The sequence below is a fragment of the Schistocerca piceifrons genome, chromosome X (genome assembly GCF_021461385.2).
Source record: "Schistocerca piceifrons isolate TAMUIC-IGC-003096 chromosome X, iqSchPice1.1, whole genome shotgun sequence".
NCBI lineage: Eukaryota > Metazoa > Arthropoda > Insecta > Orthoptera > Acrididae > Schistocerca > Schistocerca piceifrons.
Genome location: NC_060149.1, coordinates 770,340,514 through 770,360,785, shown reverse-complemented (window position 1 = coordinate 770,360,785; position 20,272 = coordinate 770,340,514). Strand labels below are relative to the sequence as shown.

At 46.6% G+C, this 20,272-nt stretch overlaps 1 protein-coding gene across 1 annotated transcript in view; it reads right to left on the bottom strand.

Moving 5' to 3' along the window:
* Window positions 1-4,525: 4,525 nt before the first annotated feature.
* LOC124722701 (pickpocket protein 11-like) overlaps window positions 4,526-20,272 on the bottom strand; it is a 173,354-nt gene continuing 157,607 nt past the window's right edge. The window contains exons 10-11 of the mRNA XM_047247839.1: window positions 13,748-13,839; window positions 4,526-4,857 (exon numbers count right to left, since the gene is read on the bottom strand). Coding sequence (XP_047103795.1) covers window positions 4,712-4,857; window positions 13,748-13,839 — 238 coding nt within the window. The 3' untranslated portion in view covers window positions 4,526-4,711. The remainder of the gene's footprint in view (window positions 4,858-13,747; window positions 13,840-20,272) is intronic.

The following is a 20,272-nucleotide window of genomic DNA, read 5'->3' as shown; positions in this document are numbered from 1 at the left end:
CCTCCGGCCAGAACACATACGGTATATATACGGCTACAAAACACTCCACTACAATGATTCTTGCCATTTGTGGATACTTCTAGGATGTACTCGAACAGAACATAGAAATTTAAACTTTGTAGTTTACGGCAGTTTTGAACTCAGGACCCTCCATCCAACAATCTAGCGTCATAACCACTACACTACGACGACTGCGCTATTCGGCTTTTTCTGCGACATTGATCCCTCCTTAAAAGAACATCGTCACGGTGTCACGTCCTCCTAGTCAGGGAACGAGTCATCTGTCCTGCATACTCCGACTTCAAATGGCTCTGAGCACTATGCGACTTAACCTCTGAGGTCATCAGTCACCTAGAACTTAGAACTAATTAATCCTAACTAACCTAAGGACATCACAAACATCCATGCCCGAGGCAGGATTCGAACCTGCGACCGTAGCGGTCGCTCGGTTCCAGACTGTAGCGCCTAGAACCGCACGGCCACTCCGGCCGGCTCCCGATGTTTGATGTTCGCCCTGGCGGTGATCTTAGAACTTCCCTTGCCGCTACGTTCTTCGTTACCTTTCCGCTTGTTGCCTGTCACTGGAGCTTCTAAACGGCGATGGAGACCTTGATTGGTGTGTTGGGGAGCGTCCTCTCCAGCGGCTAGCTTGCAGCGATAGTGACCTACGTCGTCCTGCACCCACATCTTCTTGTTCACCTTCGTCGTCCCGGAGTTGGCGTCGGCTAACATCGGTCTGCTGTCTTCTGGCGCGGGCGTCGTAAAATATCCGTCTTTCTCGACAATAGCGCACTACATATTCCGGTCGTCCGCAGTGGAAACATACTGGTTGGTTATTCTGGGTCCTCCAGACATCAGTCTTCTTTTGTGCCTCATGAGGCATTGTAGGAACGTAACTTCGCCTGGGCCTCGACTTTTTACCATTTTAAAGGGAAATGAAGGACGAGAGATTGGGTTCAATGGCTGTTCCACTTCCTCCCTTGTACTCGAACCGAATATAGAAATTAAATTTTTATAGTTCGACCCTCCATGCAACAATCTAGTATCACAACCACTACAATACGGCGACTGCGCTACTCGGCTTCTTATCCGACAATATGTTCCGTACCATGTAAATCGGAGGTAGTCAATCTTTTTTACATACCACTCACTTTTCTATCTCTGCTAGTAGTAAAATTTTCTAATCACTTGCCAGTTCCACAGCGACAGCGATTTATAAAGTAGGGAAGTAACTTTGCTTTACAAAATTTATGAAGCAAAGTTACAAGTTGAAGCATAAAATAATACTGGGTTGGTTCATAAGTATTTAGTGTTTTCCTATACGTTTAATAAGCACAACAGATACACATAAGAGACTTTAGCAATCAATAATATAGTCTCCTACACTATTTACAACAATCTGTCAATGCTGGGGTAGCTGTTCGATTCCGTGACTGTAGAAATCAAATGGTTTTGGGGCGAAGAACTGATCGAGCCATGTGTGGAGCGCATTTTCATCCAGAAAGAAATTTCCTTCAAGGTTGTTCGATAGAGGCTGGAAAAGGCTGGAAAAGATGAAAATCTGAGGGCACAAAAACTGGTGCGGAATGACTTCCCAATACAACATTGTTCAAATGGCTCTGAGCACTATGGGACTTAACATCCCAGGTCATCAGTCCCCTATAACTTAGAACTACTAAAACCTAATTAACCTAAGGGCATCACACACATCCATGCCCGAGGCAGGATTCGAACCTGCGACCGTAGCGGGCGCGCGGTTCTAGACTGAAGCGCCTAGAACCGCTCGGCCACGAACGGCCGGCTTACAACTTTGTATAGTGGTTTTTGTTAGTCTTGCAGAATGCGGGAGGATGTTATCTACAGGAGCATCACTTCATGCAGTCTTCGATTGTGTCTGCAAGACGTTTCAGTTGTTGACAATAAATGTCAGCAGTGACGGTTACACCCCGGGAAGCAAAAAAAAAAAAAAAAAAAAAAAAAAAGTTCAGATGTGTGTGAAATCTTATGGGACTCAACTGCTAAGGTCATCAGTCCTTAAGCTTACACAAAAAATGGTTCAAATGGCTCTGAGCACTATGGGACTTAACATCTGTTGTCATGAGTCCCCTAGAACTTAGAACTACTTAAACCTAACTAACCTAAGGACATCACAAACATCCATGCCCGAGGCAGGATTCGAACCTGCGACCGTAGCGGTCACGCGGTTCCAGACTGAAGTGCCTAGAACCGCACGGCCACTCCGGCCGGAAGCTTACACACTACTTAACCTAAATTATCCTAAGGACAAACACACACCCATGCCCGCGGGAGGACTCGAACCTCCGCCGGGACTAGCGGCACACTCCATGACTGCAGCGCCTGAGACCGCTCGGCTAATCCCGCGCGGCCCAGCGAAGTAACTCGTGCTACACCACACCGTCATTGTTCCACAAGATGCATAACATTTTTTGGAGATGCGTGCAGCTCTTTGTACGGGACGTTGCTGCCTTTTTGGGTTCAGCCATTCCTCCCTTTTCCTTACGTTAGCATGAAGACGCTATTTCTCGTCACCAATAACGACACGTTATAGGAATAGTCGGTGTTGTTCACGAGGCAACTGATGACGAGCAATTAGAGATGGTTTTTGTGATTTTGCTTAGAGCCTGCGGTACCCATACAACCAGTGTTTGAACATTCCCGACTGCATACAAATGTTGCACGATGGTGGAATGATCACAGTTCACCACATTTGTCAGTTCTCGAGTACACCGACGTGGATCGTTGTCGACTAGTACGTTTAAACGATCTGCATCAGACCTAGAAGGTCGTCCTGAACGTGAAGAGTCATTAATGTCAAAACGATCCTCCTTAAAACGAGAAAATACGTTTCTTTCTATGCTCTGTCCAATGGTATTATTGCATCAACACCGCAAATGTTTTTGGATGCCTCCACTGACGTCACCCCTCTACTGAACTCCAACAGAAAAATATGTCGCAAATGTTCCGATTTCTCCACTTGGCATTCCTTTTTCTAGTGTCCGCAGCTCCACTCACTGTCTCCAGATGACACAATGACAAGTAAACTCTGATAGCAAAAAAAAAATGACAATCGATAAATAAACCCAGTGCCACCGGAATACCAAGATACAAAACAAAAACGCTACAAACTTATGCATCAACCTAAAAATTACTTACAAAATACTTTGTCGGAATATTATGAAAACTTAATGAAAATGTTTTCAGAACCCATACCGCCTCCCGCCCCTCACCAAAGCTGGAACGCCCACTAGTGGCCCAGCTTGACCACCACTGGTGTATGTTCAAATGTGTGTGAAATCTTATGGAACTTAACTGCTAAACTTACACACTACTTAACCTAAATTATGCTAAGGACAAACACACACACCCATGCCCGAGGGAGGTTTCGAACCTCCGCCGGGACCAGCCGTACAGTCCATGACTGCAGCGCCCGAGACCGCTCGGCTAATCCCGCGCGGGCCCACTGGTGTAAATTATATGCTTTTGCTTTACTGTTATGTGTTTTAACTGAGCGCGTCTCAGCGGCAAAGGTAGGGAACAAGACTATAAATCTCCAACATCGGTGTCCTCAAAGCATACGCAAGATGACAAATGTAACAGACCAACCGTTTCCGTTTCAGATTCGGATTTGATTTCAGTCTGCCCCACTTACCAGTTTCACAAGATTACACTTCACTTGTTGCTTAATCTGATCAGATCTTGTTATAAGTTCGAGTTCCGCAGGTTCTTGCAGGATAATATGAGCAACAAATGTATTTCCTTTTTTGTAGTAACGAGATGCTGATAGTAAGTGTAAACTCCGATTAAGGCTGTTAGCGACTCTTATCACGGAACTGTTAATGCAATAGTAGACATAGAATTTGAATAAAAACATTTTGGGTGTTAGACAGCATTATTTTGAAACATTGAAAACAAATACAAAATCAACGTTCTGACAAACTTAGCAGCAGTCTCCTTCAGAGTGCAAAACTGTCAGAATGATACGGATTAACACCCACGAAGTTTTCATTCAAACTGACTCTGACTATGGAAGATTGTTTACAGTTTCAGGTAGAGTTAGTTACGCAGTACTTTATTAAACTTTCCGTGCACAAAAATACAACGCAGTACCTGTAGTGCAACACGCCTGTAATTTAAGTCAATATTTAATTACTGTATGTGTATTTAGTGTAACATTAATTAAAGTTAATTCGAGATTTACATATGTGAGCACACACATAGAAACTACAGCGTTACATATTTGGAGTGTTGCGCTACAATAATAGAAGCTATATGTAATAAGCATTATTTTTTTATATGAAATTATATTAATTAAATGTCAGGACTTTGACAATTACTAAAGAGATGGTCAGATGCCTTAGTGTTTGTGTTTAGTTTTCAGCGAGTGTAATTGACTTATCTTGAGAAATAATTTTTACAATTAAGTCACAGGTAGAGAAAGTGTTAGTGTAAATACGAAAGATAAAGTAACACGCCGGTTCAGCACATCATGCAAAGACGTCTTCTCTCTATTTTCTTCTAGGGATAACCTTTTAAACATGATATTTCCACGATGCGTATTAAAGAAATTCTTGCTGTGTTAGGCATATGTTGCGACTTACGAATAAACACAATAGAAAGCTACTTTGTCTATTCAACGGCACATGTCCAATTTCTACATAAAATGTTGCTTATTATCAGGAGAATATCTTGATTATCTAGTGTCCATTCTTCTTACACAGCACAACCTTCTACCCTTAACGATGAACCAGAAGAGATGGATGGTGAAGAAGTAAATAATTTCTATGAAACTGAGGACGCTGCATCCGAGGCATAATCCTGCTGTACCACCGATGTACACTGGAACAATAAGGCACGTTGTAAACAAAATGCATCTACCTTGCACTACGTGACAATGATCCACAGGCATGATTGTCAGAATAATGGGAGCAACCATGCTAAGAATATAACATATTTATGAGGCGGGAATACAGTGTCGTTTACTGCTACGGAGCGAGGTGGCAAAGTCAATACAGACCCGGACTTGCAAACAACGAGGAGTGAGGTTCAAATCCACGCCCAGCTGCCCATATTTAGTTTTCTGCCGTTAACTTCAACCGATTAGGATGAATGCTAGGATGACTCCTGTTTTCTTCCCAAATACTATCCTGTCCGAGCTTATGCTCAGTCGCTAATGACCTCGTAGTCAGACTTTATTCTTTATTTTGTTATTGTAGTGAATTAAGCTACTGTGCAGTTTGTTAGGTAACAATTAACACTGCATATGTTTACACACGATTAAATAAGGAACCTCTTTGACTTTGACATTCGAAAGCGGAAATTCGTTACAGGACAGTTATTGGTAGCAGTTGTGTCGAATATTGGCTGTGAATTTGGAGCTCCTTGCGCAACAACACAGAATTTGAAGAAGCCATATATGACTGACGTTCAGATGTCAGTGAAGGGTAGTATTGACCCTCACAACAACGAACTGAATTGTCGCGGTTCTTCTTAGAGCTAAAGCAACTGACAGTATAATCAGATAAGGATTTGTATCTTAAACGGCCATTTTGCGATGTTAAAAGAGAATACGACATGCACAAACTGAACATGCGCCGTCGTGTGTTCGCCTCCAAGTGCAGCTGATCATCGGATCTCTTTAACCGGAGAGTACGTCATAGTTCCGAGTAGTGCTATTCCTTCGGTTATCTCCAGTAGTAAGCGTAGGAGCCGGCGAGCAGTCGGAGGTTGGCCGGAGCGACCGGAGTCGGGCAGTTACTTAACTATAATGTAGCTACTTACCGAACATTGTTAACTTATAATGAAACCAGAGCTTCCGACTGGTTGCTTCCCTCCGATTATCTTCAGCGCTATTATACGACCCGATGAGAAAATGGATGAGGCGGTCATTTGACGAAGTACAGCGTACGGACACTCACAATAGGATCAATTGGCTCTGAGCACTATGGGACTTAACATCTGAGGTCATCAGTCCCCTAGAACTTAGAACTACTTAAACCTAACTAACCTAAGGACATCACACACATCCATGCCCGAGGCAGGATTCGAACCTGCGACAGTAGCGGTCACGCGGTTCCAAACTGTAGCGCCTAGAACCGTTCGGCCGCCCCGGCCGGCGGACATTCACACTTGTGTTTTAATACACTTTTCGTGTAGAGCTTTGCTCTACCAAACCTAAGGCTCGGTAGTTTTAGTACACTATACAGGATAGTCCATTGATAGTGACCGGGGAAAGTATCTCACGAAATAAGCATCAAATGAAAAAACTACAAAGAACGAAACTCGTATAGCTTGAAGGGGGAAACCAGATGGTGCTATGGTTAGCCCGCTAGATGGCGCTGCCATAGGTCAAACGGATATCAACTGCGTTTTTTTTAATAGGAACCCCCATTTTTATTACATATTCATATAGTACGTAAAGCAATATGAATGTTTTAGTTGGACCACTTTCTTCGCTTTATGATAGATTGCGCTGTAATAGTCACAAACGTATAAGTACGTGGTATCACGTAACATTCCGCCAGTGCGGACGGTATTTGCTTCGTGATACATTACCCGTGTTAAAATGGACCGTTTACCAATTGCGGAAACGGTCGATATCGTGTTTATGTATGGCTAATGTGATCAAAATGTCCAACGTGGATGTGCTATGTATGCTGCTCGGTATCCTGGATGACATCATCCAAGTGTCCGGACCGTTCGCCGGATGGTTACGTTATTTAAGGAAACAGGACGTGTTCAGCCACATGTCAAACGTCATCCACGACCTGCAACAAATGACGATGCCCAAGTAGGTGTTTTAGCTGCTGTCGCGGCTAATCCGCACATTAGTAGCAGACAAATTGCACGAGAATCGTCAATCTCTAAAACTTCGGTGTTGAGAATGCTACATCAACATCGATTGCACCCGTACCCCCCGATTCACAAGATATAGTTGCTGAACAGTCAAAGAAAACTTGAGTTTCATTTCAAAAAGGTACCCCAATCATACAATTATAGTCGGTGGTGACTTCAATCTACTCTCGACCTACTGGAAAAATTATACGTTTAAAGCCGGCGGCAGGCATAAAGCGTCATCCGAAATTTTACTGAATGCTTTCTCAGAAAATTATTTTGAGCAAATAGTACATGAGCCCACTCGAAGTGTAAATGGTTGCGAAAGCACACTTGACCTCTTAAAACAAACAATCCTGGAGAAATAGAGAGTATCATGACGAGTACGGGGATTAGCGACCACAAGGCAGTTGCTGCTGGGCTGAATACCGTAACACCTATTTTAAAAAAAGCTGATAAAAATGCTCTTAACGCCTTTTTAAGAGACAGCCTCCACTTCTTCCGTTCTGATCGTGTAAGCGTAGAAATAATGTGGAATGATTTCATAGAGATAGTATCGACAGAAATTGAGAGACATACACCACACAAATCAATAAGTAATGGTACTTATCCCCCACGGTACACAATAGGGGTCAGATCGCTGTTGCAGAAGCAACGAAAAAAGCATACCAAATTTAAAAGAACGCAAAATCCCCAAGATTCGCAAAGTTTTGCAGAAGTTCGAAATACAGCAGGTGCTTCCGTCAATCTCAATGCATTTGGCAATACGTGTAACGACATTCTTGTCAACAGCGAGTAGTTCACCTTCAGTAATGTTCGCACATGCGTTGATAACGCGCTGACGCATGCTATCAGACGTTGTCGGTGGATCTCGATAGCAAATATCCTTCAACTTTCCCCACAAAAAGAAATCCGGGGACGTTAGATCCGGTGAACGTGCGGGCCATGGTATGGTGCTTCGACGATAAATCCACCTGTCATGAAATATGCTATTCAATACCGCTTCAACTGCACGCGAGCTACGTGCCGCTCATCCATCATGTTGGAAGTACATCGCCATTCTGTCATGCAGTGAAACATCTTGTAGTAACATCGGTAGAACATTACGTAGGAAATCAGCATACATTGCACCATTTAGATTGCCATCGATAAAATGGGGGCCAATTATCCTTCCTCCCATAATGCCGCACCATACATTAACCCGCCAAGGTCGCTGATGTTCCAATTGTCGCAGCCATCGTGGATTTTCCGTTGCACAATAGTGCATATTATGCCGGTTTACGTTACCGCTGTTGGTGAATGACGCTTTGGAGCTATTGTATCAACATACTGTGAAAGAAACCTGACCGAGGTACAATCTGGACCGGGGGCCTTGCCTTTATTAAGTGATTTAAGCTGCTTTGCTACGCCCAGGACATCTACTTCTATGTTTCTCATCGTGTCAGTTGTCCTTGATTGGAATTCAGGAATATTTACTTCGTCTTCTTTGGTGAAGGAGTTTCAGAAAACCATGTTTCATAACTCTGCCTTTTCGGCACTGTCATCAGTGACTTCATCGTTGCTATCGCGCAGTGAAGGTATTGATTGCGTCTTACCACTGGCGTGCTTTACGTATGACCAGAACCTCTTTAGGTTTTCTGTCAGATTTCGAGACAGAGTTTCGTTGTGCTCTTCCTTTACACATATGGATTGGATAAAAATATGGAAACAGAGCGAGAAATGCAAGCTTGAACATAAATGAAGATGCTAGCCAGGCTTGGGGGTTGTCCCGTTATATTTGTCCACTAACATTACCTTTCAAAGGTCCACAATATGTTGCAAGTGCCACTCATGGTCAGACTGCGTTACGCGTCGGAGCTAAGTTTGTTCGAATGTGGTTCTTGTATGATAGATGTTTTCGTGATCAAGGGAGATGAAGCATTTGACGTTTCAAGAGGCATCGCATCGAATATTTCTACCGCATATTTGGAAAGCGGAAAAACATCATCTGCTAAGTCACAACGCAGAGAAAAGTGTGTGCTGAGCAATCGTGACAGACAGAGATTGAAGAGGACTGTGAAGAAAAACAAGATGACAAAATCTGCAAAACTCACTGCTGAATAAAAGGGCACAAAAGGAACACCATAAGCAGTGAACATCAGGGAACGCTGGAATTCCAAAACCACTCATCAGTGATGCAAATGCACGTAACAGGAAAACGTGGTGCTGAAGCTATAAAACGTGGACGAAGGAGCAACGGAAGAAAGTTATTTTGTCGGATTAGTCTCGTTTCACAGTGTTTCCAACTTTTGGTTGAATTTATATCCCAAGAGTGGAAGCATGGCGGGCGATCTGTCGCGATCTGGGCGCCCATAGCGTGGTATTCCGTGGGCCCCATGGTTACTGTGCAAGGTCACACTAACTTCCAAGGACTATGCGGTCATTTTGGCTGTGTTCCAATATGACAGGGCCTCTGTTCAGATAGCTCACATCTTCCAGGTCTGATTTTGAGAGGACACTACTTTGCAGGAAGAATGCTGTAAGATTCCATCGAAAACCAACCAGGATCGAAAACCAAACAGGATTCCGAGACGACTGGAATGGTTTTCCTACTGCGTGTTAGACACTGCAATGTGTTGTGTGTTTGGTGTTCCATATTTTTGTCCCCGCCCTATAGCTGCTTCGCCATTGTACGTCTGGAACCGAGCGACCGCTACGGTCGCAGGCTCGAATCCTGCCTCGGGCATGGATGTGTGTGATGTCCTTAGGTTAGTCAGGTTTTAGGGGACTGATGACCTCCGCTGTTAAGTCCCATAGTGCTCAGAGCCATTTGAACCATTTTGAACCATTGCACGTCACGCGTCCGGTGTTATCCTGTTTTTGATATAAATGTAACATTTAGAATATGATTTCTGATAATGTGATTGTCAATGAAACATGAGGTTAAAACTTCACATTAACATTGCTGAAGGCAACGCCTCGAGTTGGTATGTTGCTAATTTGAACATGGTGTATCAGTCATTGTTTCTAAAAGGAACTGAATGAAGGCTGCGTCTGCTCAAAAATAATTGGGACTAACACGGCGAAATTGTAGACAGTGTTCGTGTCTGCACACAAGCGTCACAGGTGGACACTTTGTTCCAGTACAAATTCTTTCTTCCCTTTAAAGACTAAGATACGTGTATACTTTTTAACCTTTTTTCCCGCGTGGTTCTTGTGTAGAGATATGCTCGACACAGCAAAAAAAAGCACTCTGTCTTCAGGCCACGAGTGGCCTACCGGGACCATCCGACCGCCGAGTCATCATCCGTGGAGGATGCGGATAGGAGGGGCGTGGGGTCAGCACACCGCTCTCCCAGTCGTTATGATGGTATTCTTGACCGAAGCCGCTACTATTCGGTCGAGTAGCTCCTCAGTTGGCATCACGAGGCCGAGTGCACCCTGAAAAATGGCAACAGCGCATGGCGGCCTGGATGGTCACCCATCCAAGTGCCGACCACGCCTGACAGCGATTAACTTTGGTGATCTCACGGGAACCGGTGTATCCATTGCGGCAAGGCCGTTGCCCTCGACACAGCAAAAGCTTGACAAAAATACCTCAGTACTAGCTCTAGCTGAAGTTCCACACTTTAGGTGTCTGTAATTAAGGATGATTCTCTTGAAGTTTTAATCAAATCTGCCATAAGGTCAGCTGTGTTATGTGCAAATAGCTCATTGTCATTATTCAGGATGGGTCACTATGAAGTCTGCGGATCTAATCATTAAAACAGTGGAGGGACTTGAATGACAGAAAACATATACTGAGGTGACGAAAGTCATGGGATACCGATATGCATATACACAGATGGCGGCACTATAGCGTACACAGCTTATAAAATGACGGCGCATTGGCGGAGCTGTCAACTATATTCACGTGATTCATGTGAAACGGTGTCCGACGTGATTATGGCCGCGGGACGAGAATTGTCAGAATTTGAACGGGGAGTGGTACGTAGAGCTAGACGAAAGGGACATTCCATTTTGAAAATCGTTAGAGAATTCAGTATACCTCGATCCAAAATGTCAAGAGTGTACCGAAGATACCACATTGCAGGCTTTACCTCTCACCACGGACAATGCAGTGGCCGAAAGCCTTCACTTAACGAGCGAAAGCAGTGGCGTTTGCGTAGAGATGTCAGTGCTAACAGAGAAGCAACATTGCCTGAAATAACCGCACAAATCAATGTGAGATGTAGGACGAACGTATCAATTAGGACAGTGTCGCGAAATCTGGCGTCATTAGGATCTGATAGCAGACGACCGACGCGAAACCCTTTGCTAAGAGCACAACATCGCCTGCAGCGCCTCTACTGGGCTCGTGACCATATCGGTTGGACCCTACACTACTGGATAACCTTGGGCTGGTCAGATGAGTCCCGATTTCAGTTGGTAAGAGCTTACGGCAAGTTTAAAGTGTGACGCGGATGCCACGGGGCCATGGACTCAAGTTGTCAACAAGGCACTGTGAAAGCCGGTGGTGGCTCCTTAGTCGTGTGTGCTGTGATGACATGGAATGGACTGGGTCCTCTGGTCCATAGGGTCTTCTTGCAGACCATTTGCAGCCATTCATGGACTGCATATTCCCAAACAATGATGGAATTTTTATGGATGACAACGCGCAATGTCAGTGAGCCACAACTGTTTGCGATTGCTTTGAACAACATTCTGGACAATTCGAGAGAATGGTTGGGCCACCCGGTTAGCCCGACATGAATCCCGTCGAAAGTTTGTGGTAGATAGTCGAGAGATCAGTTTGTGCACAAAATCCTGCACCGGCAACACTTTCGCAATTATGGACGGCTATAGAGGCAGCATGGCTCAGTATTTCTGCAGGAGACCTCCAGCGACTTGTTGAGTCCATCCTACGTCGAGTTGCTGCACTACGCCGGCAACAGAAAATGCAACACGATTTTAAGAGATATCCCGTAACTTTTGTCACCTTAGTGTGAAATTTCTGATTGGAAGATTCACAAGCAACTGGTATGACATAGGAATGGAAAGTGATGTAAATTCTATACCCAGTAAAGAGTACTGTAAGAAGGCGACTGAAATAACATTGTAACGAACCTCGTTGTTGATAACTGGCAGTAAAATGGTTCAAATGGCTCTGAGCACCATGGGACTTAACATCTGTTGTCATCAGTCCCCTAGAACTTAGAACTACTTAAACCTAACTAACCTAAGGACATCACACACATCCATGCCCGAGGCAGGATTCGAACCTGCGACCGTTGCGGTCACGCGGTTCCAGACTGAAGCGACCAAAAACCGCACGGCCACACCGGCCGGCAACTGGCAGTAGTTGGTACCTTATGTTGATAACTCATGCACTCTAATGGTTTACGCTTCCCTTTGCGAAAGCCACAAACAACTACCACTAAGAAACTTCCTGGTAGATTAAAACTGTGTGCCGGACCGAGACTCGAACTCGGGACCTTTGCCTTTCGCGGGCAAGTGCTTTTCCATCCAAGCTACCCAAGCGCGACTCACGCCCCGTCCTCACAATGGCAAAGGTCCCGAGTTGGAGTCTCGGTCCGGCAAACAGTTTTAACCTGCCAGGAAGTTTCATATCAGCGCACACTCCGCTGCAGAGTGAAAATCTCATTCTGAACTACCACTGACCTTCTCAATACGAAATAGAATTTTACGTCATTAACCCTCCAGTTGAAATTTTTGTTATTCTGCTAGTGGACGCCTACACGGTGAAGTGAGGTGAGAGACAACCTCTATCGTAGCGAAGCTTGCAGTAATCGATTTTTCTTGGCTCCAATGTACACTATGATACAAGACGGTCTGTGCCTTCATGGAAAACTGTTTATGGTTAGCTACGGAACCATGGTTGTGCTTAGGCGTGCAACTCTTCCTCCGAAGCAAATCGACGGCCACGAATATCTTTCTCCAGGGCTTCAAAAATATGGAAATCGTTCTTATACATCCTCCATGTAGTCTCAGTCTCTCTCCATGCGATTTCCACATTTTTCTAGACGTGAAGAAAGACATTCGGACAAAGAGCTGCACGCCTGAGTACAATCGTTGTTCCGTAGACAACCGCAAACATTTTTCTATGGTAGTCTTAACTGTCTTCTCTCACAGTGGCATTAATTTTGTTAAGGCTATTATTCTTGAAATAATAGTTTAATTAATTTTTCACATTTGTGTATAGTTTTCATTTGACTGCCCGTTACAAATTCATTACCGTTATTAATCTCTCCCAGCCTTCTGTTCATGTGGAGCCGCTAACTACACCTTTAGAAGGGTCCGTTTCTCATTTTCCCAAAAGCATCACTGATGTCTTAATTGAAGTTCGTACATTTTATTTTCCAGTTATGATCAAATTTTATTAACGTAGGTCATACGCAAGCTTCTCCATCTACATGAAAAAAATCTGGTATGTTATCCTTTGATTTTACAACGACCACACGCCTCCAGTAACTTAGCTCACTTTTTTGGTGCAGTTTTTAGTCAAGTTTCATATCCCTGTAATACTTAAGTTCCAGTCTGGAAAATATTAGTAATGATATGATACACCAGCTAAATCCTTGAAGACATTTGGCAATCTATTGACATGCTTTTTAAGCCCTTGCACGAAGAATACACGAGCCGGCCGAAGTGGCCGTGCGGTTAAAGGCGCTGCAGTCTGGCACCGCAAGACCGCTACGGTCGCAGGTTCGAATCCTGCCTCGGGCATGGATGTTTGTGATGTCCTTAGGTTAGTTAGGTTTAACTAGTTCTAAGTTCTATGGGACTAAAGACCTCAGCAGTTGAGTCCCATTGTGCTCAGAGCCATTTGAACCATTTTTGAAGAATACCCGGAAAAATTTACTCGATGATTCAACACAACATAACACTGGGCAAGGTAACATAAACACAATCTTACCTAATAAGTCTGTAAATCCGAAAAGCACATCACGTTTGAGCCTCATCTGGGGATACTTCGTCAATCCCCACTTAATATTTGTGCCGAGAAACCTGAAACAACATAGCTTACTTCAGAAAAGAAAATATTGAAAATATGAAAATTACGCACTTCTGTGCTTTCTTTAGACGATAAAATTAAATTAAACTTCAAAACGAGTACATAAAGTAAATTATTTATTCACTAATGGCTAGAGAAATGTTTCAACTATCATTGACACAGATGATGAAATGAAAGATAAGTAGAGCGTTGTACTGGGCTCATCCTGAAACCAGTTTCCAGCATGTAATCTTTCCGTTGGTTGCACGCGAAAAGAATGTAAAGTTTGTGGCAGAAGCTCATTCCCGTCCTATTGGCCTGAGTTCCGGTAACGTGCAAACTTCCTCCTCCACGGCACTATAAAAGGGGAGGCGGGTTGGGGTGGCGGGCGCATCCCCGAGAAAGTCCCCGCTACTGTTTTGATAGTTGGTTGAGTGCTGAGTGGACATAATGCTGTTCTGCTAGGACTGGAGAGAGGAAAGATCCTCACTCCTATCTGGGGTTCAACTCGGAACCTCCAGAGCTGACGTCCAATGCTCCAACTGCTAGACCACAAGACAACATGTGAGGTATTATTAAATTAAATCTTCATAAGCCCTAAAGCGAAAGTATCAGGCTCTTCTAAAGGGAATATGAGATTTCTTAGTGGAATTGTAGAATAGCTGAACTCCTACTGGTTTGAGATGAAATCGACGATGCAGACTGAAGGCATCTGTCATAAATATCATTTAATTCCCCCTTAGGTCGTGAAAGATTTTTCTGAAAAACACTACTGAAAGCAAATAAGTCGACAGAACCCCAGTTCAATTTTACAACGAGTACCCTACGACAGTGGTACCTTACTTGGCTTGCGTTTATTGCGAAACTACATCTGCATCTACAAGGGCACTTCACAAGCCACCGTACGTTGCGTGGCGAACGGTACCCTATAGCACTACTAGTCATTTCCCTTCGTGATCCACTCGCAAATACAGCGAGGGAAAAATGGCTTTCTCTATGCCTCTATATGAGCCCCAGTTTCTCGTATCTTATATTCGTGGTCCATACGCGTATTGTATGTTGGCGACAGTAGAATCATTCAGCAGTCAGCTTCAGATGCTAGTTCTCTTAAATTTCTCAACACCGTTCTTCGAACACAACGTCACCTTCCCTGCGGGGATTCCGATTACAGACCCTAGGCATCTCCGTAACACTTACATGTTGTTCGAACTTACCGATAACAAATCCAGTAGCTTGCCTCTGAATTGGTTCGATGTCCTCATTTAATTCGACCTGTTGCAGATTCCAAACTCTCTAGCAGTATACAAGTATAGGTCGCCCCAACGTCCTATAAGCACTCTCCTTTACCGATGAACCACACTTTCCCTAAAATTCTCCCAATAAACCACAGTCAACCATTCGCCTTCGCTACTACAATCCTCAAATGCTCATTCCAGCGTTACGCCCAGATATTTACACTATTGGCCATTAAAGTTGTGACACCAGGAAGAAATGAAGATGATAAATGGGTATTCATTGGACAAATATATTACACTAGAACTGACATGTGATTACATTTTCACCCAATTCGGGTGCATAGATCCTGAGAAATCTGTACCCAGAACAACCACCTCTGGCCGTAATAACGACCTTCATACGCCTGGGCATTGAGTTAACAGACCTTGGATGTCGTGTACACGTACAGCTGCCCATGCAGCCTCAACACGATACCACAGTTCATCAACAGTAGTGACTGGCGTATTGTGACGAGCAAGTTGCTCGGCCACTATTGGCCAGACGTTTTCAGTTGGTGAGAGAGCTGGAGAATGTGCTGGCCAGGGCAGCAGTCCAACATTTTCTGTATCCAGAATGGCCCGTACAGGGCCTGCAACATGCAATCGTGTATTATCCTGCTGAGGTGTGGAGTTTCACAGGGATCGAATGAAGGGTAGAGCCACGGGTCGTAACACATCTGAAATGTAACATCCACTGTTCAAAGTGCCGTCAATGCGAACAAGAGGTGACCGAGACGTGTAACCAATGGCACCCCGTGCCATCACGCCGGGTGATACGCCAGTATGGCGATGACGAATACACGCTTCAAATGTGCGTTCACCGCAATGTCGCCAAACACGGATGCGACCATCATGATGCTGTAAACAGAACCTGGATTCATCCGAAAAAATTACGTTTTCCCATTCGTGCACCCAGGTTCGTCGTTGAGTGCACCATCGCAGGCGCTCCTGTCTGTGATGCAGCGTCAAGGGTAACCGTGGCCATGGTCTCCGAGCTGATATTCCATCCTGCTGCAAACGTCGTCGAGCTGTTCGTGCAGATGGTTGTTTTCTTGCAAACGTCCCCATCTGTTAACTCTGGGATCGAGACGTGGCTGCACGATCCGTTACAGCCATGCGTATAAGATGCCTGTCATCTCGACTACTAGTGATACGAGGCCGTTGGGATCCAGCACGGCGTTCGGTATTACCCTCCTGAACCCACCTATTCCATATTCTGCTAACAGTCATTGGATCCCGACCAACGCGAGCAGCATCGTCGCGATACGATAAACCGCAATCGCGATAGGCTACAATCCGACCTATATCAAAGTCGGAAACGTGATGGTACGCATTTCTGCTCCATACACGAGGGCCGGCCGGAGTGGCCGTGCGTTTCTAGGCGCTACAGTCTGCCTCAGGCATGGATGTGTGTGATGTCCTTAGGTTAGTTAGGTTTAAGTAGTTCTAAGTTCTAGGGGACTGATAACCACAGCAGTTAAGTCCCATAGCGCTCAGAGCCATTTGAACCATTTGAACCCTACACGAGGCTTCACAACAACCTTTCACCAGGCATCGCTGGTCAACTGGTGTTTGTGTATGAGGAATCGGTTGGAAACTTTCCTATGCTGGCACGTTGTAGGTGTCGCTACCAGCGACAACCTTGTGTGAATGCTCTGAAAAGCTAATCATTTGCATATCACAGCATCTTCTTCCTGTCGGTTAAATTTCGCGTCTGTAGCACGTCATCTTCGTGGTGTAGCAATTTTAATGGCTAGTAGTGTAAATGACGTGATTGTGTCAAGAAGTACAGTACTAATGCTGTGGCCGAATATTACAGGTTTATTTTTCCTACTCATTCGTATCTACTCACATTTTCCCACATTTAGAGCTAGCTGCTATTCATCGCAGCAGCTAGAAATTTTGTCTAAGTCATCTTGTATCTTCCTACAGTCACTCAACTGTATCACCTTATCGTGCACCACATCATCATCAGCAAACAATCACAGATTGTTGCCCATCCTGTCTGCCAAATCGTTTATGTCTACAGAGAACAACAACGGTCCTACCACACTTCCCTGGAGCACTCCTGACGATACCCTTGTCTCTGATGAACGCTCCCCGTCGAGGACAACATACTGCGTTCTAATACTTTAGAAGGCTTCGAGCCACTCACATATCTGTGAACTTATTCCATATGCTCGTACCTTCGTTAACAGTCTGCAATGGGGCACAGTGTCAAATGCTTTCCGGAAATCTAGAAATATGGAAACTGCCTGTTGCCCTTCATCCGTAGTTCGCATTATATCAAGTGAGTAAAAAATGCTGGATGTTGATCAAATTCGTTCTTCCATTTTTGTACATACGTAATGTTCATGACAAATAACTTTCCCGTGAAGCAGAAGAACTTTATCTCTGGTAACCAACGTAGGTTACTTAATTAACATTTTTAGCCGCTTGACCTAATGGAGTGAAGATTATCTAGTACCTTCCGCCGCGGAAGTCGAACACGAGGCAGAACAAATGGACGTGGTCAGCCCATAGAGGGCTCCGCCTCCGCGGCGGCTATTCCGCGCAGCGGCTCTCGCGCAGCGAGGGCGCCACCGCTAAGCCACGTGCAGACAGCGGCCAATAGCCGCTCCCTCCGGTTTCGTGTATAGGGACCCGCTCTGCCCTAGTCCAGCATCTCCGGCGGTAATCCGGAAAGATACCACCCTTCGATTGGCCTTTCGGTTCTACTCGAAGAGTTAGGTATAGTGCAGGTGCCAGCCACCCTGCAGCAGTCCAGCCAGCAGCCAGCAGCGGTCCCAGCCAGCAGCCAACCGCGGTTCCTGCCAGCAGCCTGCAGCCAGCGTCCAGCAGCGGTCCCAGCCAGCGTCCAGCAGCCTGCAGCGGTCCAGCCAGCAGCGGTCCCAGCCAGCCTCCAGCAGCAGCAGCAGCAGCAGCAGCGTCCCCACCGGCCAGCCAGCCAGGTCGCCTCCCCCGCCAGCAGCAGCAGAGTGGGGCTTCGGCCCCAGTCTCCTTCATCGTTCTCCATCCCTTTTACTCTGTGTCTCTCGTCGCCTTGCCCATCCCTCGTTTGCTTCTTTGTCCTGTCCTGTGTCTTTCCCCTTATCGTAATGTCGACCCCCACCACCACAACTACTGCCACCACCACTGCCATCATATACACATCCCCCTCCGCCGCCACCACCACTATCACTGGTGTGCCCCATCAGCCCCCCCTCAGTCCATTCCCCCACTCCTCACTCTCCCATCTCCCTCACTATTTGTCACACCATCCCCAGCTCCTCCCTCCCACGCCTCCTCTGATCCCTTCCCTCCACTCCCTACCTCTGCTCCTTCCGTTTCTGCAGCCCCCGCTAGGGTGGTCGCCAGAGGGCCACAGCCCACGCTCAACTCTCCCCTTCGCCTTCACCATCATCATCGCCCTCACCATCTCTGGCGCCGACTCCTGCACTGGGACCTGCCGCTCCCCGCCACATTCCAGTCGCTCCCATCCCCCACACCTCCTCCGCCGCCGTCAAGCACCCCAGTGGCACCCCTGCCTCCTCTACTCCCAAAAAGGCTCCGCCTCGTCCCCCTTCCCCACCCCATGATGCTATGAATGTCTCCCCGCCTGTCCCTGCCCCCTCCCCCTCCTCCTCCTCCACCCCCTCCTCCTACTGCTACCTCCTCTCCTGTCCTGATCCCTCCCTTCTTGAGGCCCGGAACCTCACCCTCTTCCTTCGCTAGAATTTTCCTGGTGCCCCACCTCCCTCCTCACTCCTCGCCGTGATTCAGTCCTCATCTCCTCCCCCAGCCCTACCCTCCACACAGATGTCCTTTCCCGCATCCCTGTCACCCGCTTTGGCCCTAGTGCCTCCCTCACCCCTGCTCATTACCCGCCTCCCTCCCACCAACCCCAACCCCCGTGTCGCCCGCCGACCCTCACTGCTGTGATCACTTGGCTTAGTCCGGCGATCACAGAGGAGGAGGTGTTGGCGGAGCTCAAGGCGCATCCCCATCTGGAGGTGCGTGTGGTTTGCCGCATCCATAACTCAGCCGGCCCCACCCGCCTTATGCGGGTCTTTTCCGAACACACCCTCTCCATAGACCGTCTCCTGAAGGAAGGTGCCCTTCTATTTCACCAAAGCTACCAAGATGACCCTTCCTGTTCTCCTCCTCAATCCCTCCACTGCCAAAGGTGCTTGCGGTATAATGCACACCTGACATCTGAGCGCCGCGAGGCCCCCACCTTCCCGCACTGTAGGCAAGCCCACTTTTTATGGCAGTGCCCCAATCTCCAGCCCCCCCCCTCCTGTAATACCTGTAACATCCCTCATCCTACTTATTCCCAGAAATGTAAGGCCCAACCCCACTTACCACTCCTGAACTCACCATTCCTGTCCGCCCTCTGGACACCCCCACCCCTCCTGGCAATTCGCTTCGCCCATCCCCTACCACTGAGGACATCATCAGATTCCTCACCATCGTCCTCCAAAATGTTCACCCGTTCCAGCGCCCCCACACCTTCCAACAGATATCCCTCGCCGCCCGTTCTGTTTTCCACTTAAAAATGTATGCCACCTACTCCAACAACCAGGCCCATTTCACCTTCTCCCGTCTTGACACCCTTGTCTAAATCCCTGTCATGGCGCGGCAGCACTGTATCCTTTTCAACAACATCCGCTCCCTTCCCACCAACAAGAACCTCTTCCTGCACACGCTTGCCACCCACCTCATGGATGCCTTCCTCCTCAATGAAACCTTCCTCCAACCCCACCATACTGTCCACACTTCACACTACCTCCTTCACCGCTCCGATAATCCCCTCCCGATTGCGTGTGGTGGACTTGCCATTGGTCAGCACCGCCAGATCCCAGTTTGGCTCCAACCTCTTCTTCCCGACCACACCGAACACCTGATCCTTAGTCTCTGCTTCCCCAGCCTTACCGTCACCTGCGCCACCATCTATGTCCACCCTAACGCCCCTCTTCCCTTCGACTTCCTCTCCCACATTGACCATACCTTCTCCTTCTACATGATCGCCGCAGACCTCAACATCCATAGTCGTTCCGCCGCCCAGTTACGGCGGTGGCATCGGTTCCTCTCCCCCCTTCAAGGCGACCTCATCCCCATTCCCCAGCACACCTGTCCCAAATCCAACTCCACTCCAGATGTTATCCTTTCCTCCCCTAACCTCCTTGGCCAC